General features: G+C 42.2%; 1 protein-coding gene across 1 annotated transcript in view; it reads left to right on the top strand.

Annotated features, from left to right (window-relative positions):
* The window catches only part of TG (thyroglobulin), a 249,352-nt gene that overhangs the window by 179,285 nt on the left and 57,525 nt on the right, over positions 1-12,542 (top strand). Inside the window, 6 exon segments of the mRNA XM_073590435.1 lie at positions 6,748-6,882; positions 7,028-7,192; positions 7,967-8,168; positions 9,349-9,442; positions 10,567-10,726; positions 11,650-11,843. Coding sequence (XP_073446536.1) covers positions 6,748-6,882; positions 7,028-7,192; positions 7,967-8,168; positions 9,349-9,442; positions 10,567-10,726; positions 11,650-11,843 — 950 coding nt within the window.

Here is a 12,542-nt window from a genome sequence, read left to right on the forward strand (position 1 = left end):
AGCCGGGTCCGGAGCAGTTGAGGGGACCGGATGGACCCAATGACCCGGGAAGAGGGGACGTGTTTTGTAGAAAAGTGCTCACAGTGGCGGTGAGTTTCCCACTGGCAGAGACTGAGGCAGAGCAGGTGCGTGCGCAGCATGCTTTGGCTTCCAGTGATCAGAGCCGCAATGGACTGTGGCCGACATCCCACGAGCATGGCATCGGGACTGTGAGCAGAAGCAGGGCCGTGGGCTCAGTTAAGTTAGGGGCCGCGCTCGTGCATAGAAGCGTTGGCCGTGTACAGGACCCGGCGCTGCGGTTCCCCTTACAAACCAGCATACCAGACTTCACTTGATAGCAGGGTTTTTGCAGCACCTGTGAATTTGGCTGCACGAGTTTATGGACTAGGGGCACAACGGGTAAAACCGGAGACCGCCCGTTGCCACCAGAAGCTGGACCGTGAGCTGAGGATCCCCATCTGAGTGCATTTCGCCGGCCGTTGCTGGTACTACAACCCTCAGCAGATCATCTGGGGTTGAGGAAACCACCGACACGATAAGTTTGCTCAGTGAACTGTTGCTACTTTGCAATCTTCCTTTATTCATTCCCAATTTAACTGTGTATCTCCCTGCGAGGAGTACCTTTACTGTTCGATTAAATTGCTAACCCTTGCACTGCCTTCCTTGCGTCACTGCATCCCGCAATCTTCTTTTACAGCTGTATACAGTAGGACTGGGCGAGGTGCAGACATCTGCTCTTGTCTCTGCCTCCCCTACGACAGCAGAGCCCCCCCGCACCTATAAACAGCTTGTGCCAGTCTGTAATTTGTGAGAATTCAGCGGAAGAGAAGAATAAAGCTGCGGACAGTTATAGATCTGGAATTCGCCAGCTTCTGTTATTACACTCACTCCATGATACTTTTCTGGCTATTTTAGGACAAATACACATGTTTAGGAGCCGCCAGATGCCATTTTCACTTTTCCCTTGAAGTTGTTATTGACACAGCTGTAACATGTCGAAAAAATAAATGACCCAGAATCAGCGACAATCCCGAGTTCTAGAAAAAGGGTTTGAAAATGGTTAGAAAAATATAATCTGTGACTGAGTGCGACGTCCTGCAGCGCCCGGGGATATTAGCATGTGTGTACTGGAGGCGAGGCAAGTCCACTCACCAGAGGATTACTTAGCAAAGCTAACCGTATAGTTTATTTATTTAAATTATATTGCAAGGAAGCAATGCAAATTGTTGGAAAAGTGTGTAATGTTCACACATGTGTCTGCCTTTTATTATGTTTGGGAATTACGGTAAGGGAAATCTGACGTCAAACTATGTTCAGTGATGAAAGAAAATCTTATAACTATAAGACAAATGATATGACCACATAGGTAATAGTAGAAGTTTTATTCTATTGAATTTTATTAAACGTAATACTCTGCAAGCTGAATTGCTTGATACATACATGGCTCTATTTATCTTATTCTGAGTTATTATACCCGAGAGCTGCACTCACTATTCTGCTGTTGCAGTCACTGTGTACATACATTACTGATCCTGAGTTACATCCTGTATTATACCCCAGAGCTGCACTCACTATTCTGCTGGTGCAATCACTGTGTACATACATTACATTACTGTTCCTGAGTTACATCCTGTATTATACTCCAGAGCTGCACTCAGTATTCTGCTGGTGCAGTCACTGTGTACATACATTACATTACTGATCCTGAGTTACATTCTGTATTATACCCGAGAGCTGCACTCACTATTCTGCTGTTGCAGTCACTGTGTACATACATTACTGATCCTGAGTTACATCCTGTATTATACCCCAGAGCTGCACTCACTATTCTGCTGGTGCAATCACTGTGTACATACATTACATTACTGTTCCTGAGTTACATCCTGTATTATACTCCAGAGCTGCACTCAGTATTCTGCTGGTGCAGTCACTGTGTACATACATTACATTACTGATCCTGAGTTACATTCTGTATTATACCCTAGAGCTGCACTCACTATTATGCTGGTCCAGTCACTGTGTACACACATTACATTACTGATCCTGAGTTCCATCCTGTATTATACTCCAGAGCTGCACTCACTATTCTGCTGGTGCAATCACTGTTTACATACATTACATTACTGATCCTGAGTTACATCCTGTATTATACTCCAAAGCTGCACTCACTATTCTGCTGGTCCAGTCACTGTTTACATACATTATATTACTGATCCCGAGTTACATCCTGTATTATACTCCAGAGCTGCACTCACTATTCTGCTGGTGCAGTCACTGTGTACATACATTACATTACTGGTCCTGAGTTACATCCTGTGTTATACTCCAGAGCTGCACTCACTATTCTGCTGGTGCAGTCACTGTGTACATACATTACATTGGTGATCCTGAGTTACATCCTGTATTATACCCCAGAGCTGCACTCACTATTCTGCTGGTGCAGTCACTGTGTACATCCATTACTGATCCGGAGTTACATCCTGTATTATACTCCAGAGCTGCACTCACTATTCTGTTGGTGCAGTCACTGTGTACATACAGTACATTACTGATCCTGAGTTACCTCCTGTATTATACTCCAGAGCTGCACTCACTATTCTGCTGGTGCAGTCACTGTGTACATACATTACATTACTGATCTTGAGTTACATCCTGTATTATACTCCAGAGCTGCACTCACTATTCTGCTGGTGCAGTCACTGTGTACATACAGTACATTACTGATCCTGAGTTACATCTTGTATTATACCCCAGAGCTGCACTCACTATTCTGCTGGTGCAGTCACTGTGTACATACATTATATTACTGATCCGGAGTTACATCCTGTATTATACTCCAGAGCTGCACTCACTATTCTGTTGGTGCAGTCACTGTGTACATACAGTACATTACTGATCCTGAGTTACCTCCTGTATTATACTCCAGAGCTGCACTCACTATTCTGCTGGTGCAGTCACTGTGTACATACGTTACATTACTGATCTTGAGTTACATCCTGTATTATACTCCAGAGCTGCACTCACTATTCTGCTGGTGCAGTCACTGTGTACATACGTTACATTACTGATCCTGAGTTACATCCTGTATTATACCCCAGAGCTGCACTCACTATTCTGCTGGTGCAGTCACTGTGTACATACATTATATTACTGATCCTGAGTTACATCCTGTATTATACTCCAGAGCTGCACTCACTATTCTGCTGGTGCAGTCACTGTATACATACATTACATTACTGATCCTGAGTTACATCCTGTATTATACTCCAGAGCTGCACTCACTATTCTGCTGGTGCAGTCACTGTGTACATGCATTACATTACTGATCTTGAGTTACATCCTGTATTATACTCCAGAGCTGCACTCACTATTCTGCTGGTGCAGTCACTGTGTACATGCATTACATTACTGATCCTGAGCTACATCCTGTATTATACTCCAGAGCTGCACTCAGTATTCTGCTGGTGCAGTCATTGTGTACATACATTACATTACTGATCCTGAGTTACATCCTGTATTATACTCCAGAGCTGCACTCACTATTCTGCTGGTGCAATCACTGTGTACATACATTACATTACTGATCCTGAGTTACATCCTGTATTATACTCCAGAGCTGCACTCACTATTCTGCTGGTGCAGTCACTGTGTACATATATTACATTACTGATCCTGAGTTACATCCTGTATTATACTCCAGAGCTGCACTCACTATTCTGCTGGTGCAGTCACTGTGTACATACATTACATTACTGATCCTGAGTTACATCCTGTATTATACTCCAGAGCTGCCCTCACTATTCTGCTGGTGCAGTCACTGTGTACATACATTACTTTACTGATCCTGAGTTACATTCTGTATTATACTCCAGAGCTGCACTCACTATTCTGCTGGTGCAGTCACTGTGTACATACATTACATTACTGATCCTGAGTTACCTCCTGTATTATACTCCAGAGCTGCGCTCACTATTCTGCTGGTGCAGTCACTGTGTACATACATTACATTACTGATCCTGAGTAACATCCTGTATTATACTCCAAAGCTGCGCTCACTATTCTGCTGGTGCAGTCACTGTGTACATACATTACATTACTGATCCTTCGTTACATCGTGTATTATACTCCAGAGCTGCACTCACTATTCTGCTGGTGCAATCACTGTTTACATACATTACATTACTGATCCTGAGTTACATCCTGTATTATACTCCAGAGCTGCACTCACTATTCTGCTGGTGCAGTCACTGTGTACATACATTACATTACTGATCCTGAGTTACATCCTGTATTATACTCCAGAGCTGCACTCACTATTCTGCTGGTGCAATCACTGTGTACATACATTACATTACTGATCCTGAGTTACATCCTGTATTATACTCCAGAGCTGCACTCACTATTCTGCTGGTGCAGTCACTGTGTACATATATTACATTACTGATCCTGAGTTACATCCTGTATTATACTCCAGAGCTGCACTCACTATTCTGCTGGTGCAGTCACTGTGTACATACATTACATTACTGATCCTGAGTTACATCCTGTATTATACTCCAGAGCTGCCCTCACTATTCTGCTGGTGCAGTCACTGTGTACATACATTACTTTACTGATCCTGAGTTACATTCTGTATTATACTCCAGAGCTGCACTCACTATTCTGCTGGTGCAGTCACTGTGTACATACATTACATTACTGATCCTGAGTTACCTCCTGTATTATACTCCAGAGCTGCGCTCACTATTCTGCTGGTGCAGTCACTGTGTACATACATTACATTACTGATCCTGAGTAACATCCTGTATTATACTCCAAAGCTGCGCTCACTATTCTGCTGGTGCAGTCACTGTGTACATACATTACATTACTGATCCTTAGTTACATCCTGTATTATACTCCAGAGCTGCACTCACTATTCTGCTGGTGCAATCACTGTTTACATACATTACATTACTGATCCTGAGTTACATCCTGTATTATACTCCAGAGCTGCACTCACTATTCTTCTGGTGCAGTCACTGTGTACATACATTACTGATCCTGAGTTACATCCTGTATTATACTCCAGAGCTGCACTCACTATTCTGCTGGTGCAGTCACTGTGTACATACATTACTGATCCTGAGTTACATCCTGTATTATACTCCAGAGCTGCACTCACTATTCTGCTGGTGCAGTTACTGTGTACATACATTACATTACTGATCCTGAGTTACGTCCTGTATTATACTCTAGAGCTGCACTCACTATTCTGCTGGTGCAGTCACTGGGTACATACATTACATTACTGATCCTGAGTTACATCCTGTATTATACTCCAGAGCTGCACTCACTATTCTGCTGGTGCAGTCACTGGGTACATACATTACATTACTGATCCTGAGTTACGTCCTGTATTATACTCTAGAGCTGCACTCACTATTCTGCTGGTGCAGTTACTGTGTACATACATTACATTTCTGATCCTGAGTTACATCCTGTATTATACTCCAGAGCTGCACTCACTATTCTGCTGGTGCAGTTACTGTGTACATACATTACATTACTGATCCTGAGTTACGTCCTGTATTATACTCTAGAGCTGCACTCACTATTCTGCTGGTGCAGTTACTGTGTACATACATTACATTACTGATCCTGAGTTACATCCTGTATTATACTCCAGAGCTGCACTCACTATTCTGCTGGTGCAGTCACTGGGTACATACATTACATTACTGATCCTGAGTTACGTCCTGTATTATACTCTAGAGCTGCACTCACTATTCTGCTGGTGCAGTCACTGGGTACATACATTACATTACTGATCCTGAGTTACATCCTGTATTATACTCCAGAGCTGCACTCACTATTCTGCTGGTGCAGTCACTGGGTACATACATTACATTACTGATCCTGAGTTACGTCCTGTATTATACTCTAGAGCTGCACTCACTATTCTGCTGGTGCAGTTACTGTGTACATACATTACATTACTGATCCTGAGTTACATCCTGTATTATACTCCAGAGCTGCACTCACTATTCTGCTGGTGCAGTTACTGTGTACATACATTACATTACTGATCCTGAGTTACGTCCTGTATTATACTCTAGAGCTGCACTCACTATTCTGCTGGTGCAGTTACTGTGTACATACATTACATTACTGATCCTGAGTTACATCCTGTATTATACTCCAGAGCTGCACTCACTATTCTGCTGGTGCAGTCACTGGGTACATACATTACATTACTGATCCTGAGTTACGTCCTGTATTATACTCTAGAGCTGCACTCACTATTCTGCTGGTGCAGTTACTGTGTACATACATTACATTACTGATCCTGAGTTACGTCCTGTATTATACTCCAGAGCTGCACTCACTATTCTGCTGGTGCAGTTACTGTGTACATACATTACATTACTGATCCTGAGTTACGTCCTGTATTATACTCTAGAGCTGCACTCACTATTCTGCTGGTGCAGTTACTGTGTACATACATTACATTACTGATCCTGAGTTACGTCCTGTATTATACTCCAGAGCTGCACTCACTATTCTGCTGGTGCAGTTACTGTGCACATACATTACATTACTGATCCTGAGTTACCTCCTGTATTATACTCCAGAGCTGCACTCACTATTCTGCTGGTGCAGTCACTGTGTACAGTACATTACATTTGGGATGCATTTTCTATAAGACAGGATGTAGTATTATTTGTGTAGTAAGATAGTTTTTTTCCTTTTCTTATGACTTTACAGAATCTGTGAATATCTGGATGCCCCTGGACGTCTCTTCTATAGTCCTTGACTCTTCTCTCTCTAAATATGACTCGGTGGAGATCGACCTGAATTCTGCGATGTCGCTCCCTTATGCCCAGAACTTCTGTCTATCGGGTAAAACTGACTACAAGCCTCATGTTCTGCATTATGTGCCGGACGTGCAGAGTATCAGAAGTGCCGGATTATCCAGCATGCTTATTACATGGTCAGGTATATAATGTATGGTCTCTGTACTGGATGTCGCTTCCGTTCTTTGCAGCATGTCATCGGGCCGCGTCCTGCGTCACCACAACCATCAATGTGCAGCAATCGGCCGTAAAATGCACATTTTACCCCGAAACACAAACCTGTGACTACAGTCTCGGAGATCCTCGCTGTCAACTCCTGGTCAGAGAACGAGCGACCGCCATCTACAGGAAGAGAGGTACAAAGAGGTGACATCATGAAGTCGTTACTTGTGACCTGGTCATCTATCCCCTACATTATGCGTAGCCTTGTCTCCAGCAGGGCGGCCAAAGGATGGCTCGGACATGGCTGTACCAGCCGGAGGGTTTTTAGAGTAGGGTATTTATATAGAGTAGGGTATATTTATTAAAATGGAACTATATGGCAGTATTATGTGGGCTCTTTAAGAAAGTATTATTTGGGTGCTGATAATTATTTGGGCACAGTATAGTAGCATTTGTGGACTGCATATGGCAGTATTGTCCTGGTGGTATGTTGCCTTAGGCTCCTTCCTTTAGGGAAAAAAGGACTCAGTTGCAAACCTAGCTCTGCATGTCAAAGGGAAAGTGTTATGTTTTGCATCTCGCACTTGTGGGCCACTAGTGATTTCCCTGGGTTTAAAATCTGGAACATAAACATGCAACATAAAAAGAAGGTCAAAGAAGTAGTCATGCTCTAATTTTCCAAAAAAAAAAAACAACTTTCACATTGCTAACCAACTTGCTTTGCCATCATTCCGACACTTCCTGGGTTCCCTGCAGGTCTTTGTTTTTCCTGCTCAGACATGTGACCGCTGCAACCAATAACTAGCTGGACCATAAAAGGGGCGTAGATAATGCTAATTTACGTAGTAAGTGTCACTCCCAGGAGGAGCGGTGGGAGGGCGGTAAAATATTCCTCAATTTACAATTTAAGCAATTTTGTCCGTGGATTTTCTAGAAATAAAAGTCATTTGTAAGGTCCATTGTTTTAGCTCCTGCTCGTCCCGTGAGCTCGCTGACCGTTCCACAAGGCGACATTATGGGCAAACCTGGATCCATTCTGGTTGGTTCTCATATGAAGAATGTGAATCAGTTCCTGGGCGTACCGTACGCAGCGCCACCCACCGGAGAGAACCGTTTCCGTCCTCCTCAACTGTATTCCTGGACCGGCACATGGAATGCCACCAGTATTCGGTGAGACACCAGTTCTGGGGGCCCGTCGGTGGACGCTGAGGTTTTGGTTTGGTCATTTTAGACTATAGAGAAGTTGTAGATTTTGTCATTTTGGAAAAAAACATTGCGGTTTATTTTACAGCTACTAGTCTGAGACCTGAGGTTCCTGTGATGATTACACTTGGGGTGATAATGACCTCAACTGCTGAGCTGATAACTCCACTGTGGAAACATTGCTGTCTGATTCAGGGCCTGACGGCTCCATAGAACAAGATAGAGAAAACTTAAAGGGAATCCGTCTGCAGGTTTTTGCTATGTAATATAAGCGCAGCATAATGTAGGGGCAGAGACCCTGATTCCAGCGATGTGTCACTTTCTGGTTATACAAAGTTCAGCATATAGAAATCTGCTGGATCTGCAGCCGATAAAACAAGGATTTTATCAAATCTACGGCAAGCAGCCCAGTAAGTGACACATCACTGGAATCGGGGTCCCTACATTATGCTGCTCTCAGATTACATAACAAACACCTGATGACAGTTTTCCTTTAAGACTAATCAGATAATCAGATTTGGACTTTCTTAGTCAGACATTATCACACCCTAGAGTTTATTTCTTTAGAATCATAAGCCCCAGATGCTGAAATTAATTCTGATCAATATTATTTGCTTACTATCATTATTAGTTTATATTATTATTAACTTTGTCACTTAATGTTGAGCAGTCTGACTAATTGCTGTTATTAACACTTATTACAATAGTGCTTATGGTAATTCTTACCTGTAGCAGCGAATTAACACTATATAATTTACTGCTTTATATAAAGCCCCCAAACAGTATTGTCCCCCACAGCCACCAAACGCAGTATCATGGCCCCACAGACTTCCACATAAAGTGTGATGACCCCACAGCCTTCTACACACTATGAAGTCCCACAACCCCCCACATATAGTATCATGGTCCCACAGACCCTCACCACACAGTGTAATGACCCCACAGCCTTCTACACAGTATGATGTCCCAACAGACCCCCACATATAGTATGATGGCCCCACAGACCCCCCGCCCACATAGTACGATGGCCCAACAACCCCCCACACATAGTATCATGGCCCCGCAGCCTTCCACGCCTATGTTGGAGTCACTGATCACATAGTAGATGTGGGTATCTTCTACTTTTATTGTATTTTATGTTCTCTAGGCCGAGCTGTCTGCAGCCAGGTGATGGGAAGGCTCAGTATTCTTCTGTTAGTGAGGACTGCTTGTACCTAAACTTGTTCATTCCACAAAATTCAGTAAGTATTCACACCCACGAGATGTAGTGGAGCAAACTATATCTTCTAACCTCGGAGAACCAGAAGATTCCTCTCCTTGATCGTAGTAATTGTGCACGCTTGGCCAGGTACTGGTGGTGGAGCTCATTGAAAACAAGCTGTACACCATGTAAGATAAAAGCTCTCATTGCACAAGAATGGCAGCAGATAGAAAAAGCAAGCCAATTGCAAACTTGCTTATTTTCATGCCGTCTAGCTAACTGTTCTGATATGAGAATACCCCGTTAATGGGAACTGTGTAATACTTGATTTCTCTTCTGAGGATGCTGAAGGGAAATCAAATACTTGCTTTGATATTCTCAAATAAGTTACAGCTGATCGCTGAGGGTCCCAGTAGAGATCATTTGAAGAATTTTGTGATCCAGTGTTGTAGCAGATGAGGATTTGTCAGGAAAAGATCACATTGAAAGTTTTGACTCATTTTTTTTATTTGATCAAAGAAACCTTATAACTTAATATACTTTTTCTTGATAAGAACGGCTTAGCAAAAATCATTAGATTTATAAGCTGTTATAAAGAGAGGATTTCTTATAAACTGGGGTCAGTGGGTCTGAGCCCCAAACTAATTTTGCTTATAATGGGCAAAATTCTACTCCTTATCTAAAAGAGTAGTTCCACTTTCAACCAATCATGGTCCAACCAAAAGAGTAAAAATTGTCAATTTTTGGCTAAATGAACAACCTTTAACCTTTTCCTGACATATGATGTATCTGTATGTTCTAACTTCAGTGTGGGTTTATGGAACTCCATATAGGGGAGGTGTCGGCTGTGTTATACAGCCCGCACCTGCCCCTAACAGTAGCGTCCAGAGCTCGCTCAGATCACTGCTGTTTAACATGTTTAAAAACATGGCACATATAGAGGTCCTTCAATGGTAAAAAAAAAAAAAAATAGCAAAAACCGAAAGGAATGAAAGGGTTAATTTTATCATTAACTTTTTTCATTGGGTGGAGCTTTTCAACTAAAGAGGATTGTCCAAAGCGCGGTAGGTAGGCGGGGGCTGGTCCGAGTACAAATTTTGCATTAAATTATTGCGTGCAGTAGGTACAATGTATCAATTCTTGTCCTCCTCTTTCTGTTTCCAGGGAATGAGCTCCCCCGTTTTGCTGTATTTCCACAACAGTCCCAAAAACTACGCTGAAAATGGCCAAACGTTTGTCGACGGCTCGTACCTGGCAGCCACAGGGGACATCATTGTGGTCACTGCTAGTTACAGAGTTGGCGTCTTTGGTTTCTTAAGTCCAGGTGAGCGTCCATGCAGTTGTCTACATAAATCCTGATTGTGATATTACATTCACAACCCCCAAATCGATCTGGGTTTTTTTTCTGCCACTAGAGGGAGCTCAAGAGTTAACTGCATACAGCTTTATCATTGGGCTTAATGTATGATCTGTCTGCAGTAAGCTCTTAAGCTCCCTCTAGTGGTGACTATATGCAGCCAAAATTTTATAATTTACCTCCTTACTATTATTTATCTTTAATTTAATACAGGGGATTTGGAGCTCTGTATGAACAAAAATGGAAAGACAAACTATAAAAAAAAATCAGAAGAGATTGTTAAATATGTCAATTAAACAGGAGAAACTTTATCATAAGAATCATTTGTGAAGCCACTTTTGCTTGTGATTGAGTTATCTTTATTTATGCCAAACCTTATCAAAGTGTCACATAAAAATTTATTAATTTGCCTTTTTTTTTTTTAAACATCTTCTGTCCAGAAATGTTTCTCCAATTTTTGTTTTTACACCACTCTATTGGAGCGAGAAGTGCAACTTTTTAATGACTTTTTTTTAACAAGCTGCAATTCCTAAATCTGGCTACTCCCATTTTTTAAGTAGCAAAAACAGTGGAAAAAACAAATCACAAACATTTTGTGCAAAACGACCGGCATTAAGATTTGTGACATTTTGATGCCAGAAAACACTATGATTAGAATATCCCTTTACGAAAAACTAATCAAGGTTGCCGTCTCCTTAATTTTTCTGATTTTAATAGTAAATGTACGCCTCCGAGAGAAAAAAGAAGAATGTTAGGGAATATTTAGATAAAATTTTGATATTAAATTGAAATATTTGGTAAATATTGTATTTTCTCTCTGGAGCTGGATTATGTATATGGCGAATCTGGATCAGTTTTTTTTACTATCGTTTTGATTCTCCCCATTGTAGGTAACCGTTTACCAAATGGGAATTGGGGTCTTCTCGATCAGACCGCAGCCCTGAAATGGGTCCAGGAAAATATTATTTACTTTGGAGGTGACCAGGAGCAGATCACTATTGTCGCCGACCGCGCGGGGGCCGACCTCGCCAGCATTCACTTACTGGTACCAAACACAAAACCCTTTAAAAGAGCAGCGCTCATGGTAAGACGCATCGTATGCATGACCATGACTATATGGTAACATAACCTGTTAATACAAGGATCGTGCATGTTGGATTTCAACATGTCCGATCCCTTATTCATGCATGATGTAAACCTCTGCTGGAGGAGTCAGTCTGTGGCTTGTCCTCCCATTGTATCTTTGTAAGAATATTGAATATTTTGGTGGGGTACGATTTTATAAGAGTAATTTTTTTTCTTTTGTCATTTTTTTGTTGAGGCTTAGGCCTGTTTCACACTTCCGTTTTTGACCATCAGTCAAAATCCGCCGTTTTTGCAAAAAAAACAACAGATCCGCCATTTTTTTTGGCGGATCCGTTTTTTTCCCCATTGACTTGCATTATTGGCGGATCTTGACGGATGGCCATCCGTTGGTTCCTTTTTTTGGCGGATCCGTCAATTTTTTTTCATCCGCCAAGATGCCTGGACGGACCATGGAACGTTTTTTGTAGTGAAGGATCCGCTTTTTCATACAGCGCATTCCCGGAGGAATGAAGTCAGGAGGAAATTTAACCCTGAAATCATTTCTGGCGGCAGAAAAAAATTCTCTCTCTCTCTCGGCAGCGGTTCCTTTAAAATTCTTCATTCGGCGGATCCGTCAAAAAACGGATCCGTTGCCATCCGTTCACATCAGTTACGAACGGATCCGCTTTTCCGCCTTTTTGGCGGATTTTAACTGACA

This window comes from Dendrobates tinctorius, unplaced genomic scaffold (genome assembly GCF_039654945.1).
Source record: "Dendrobates tinctorius isolate UK_male_01 unplaced genomic scaffold, ASM3965494v1 ptg000116l, whole genome shotgun sequence".
Lineage (NCBI taxonomy): Eukaryota > Metazoa > Chordata > Amphibia > Anura > Dendrobatidae > Dendrobates > Dendrobates tinctorius.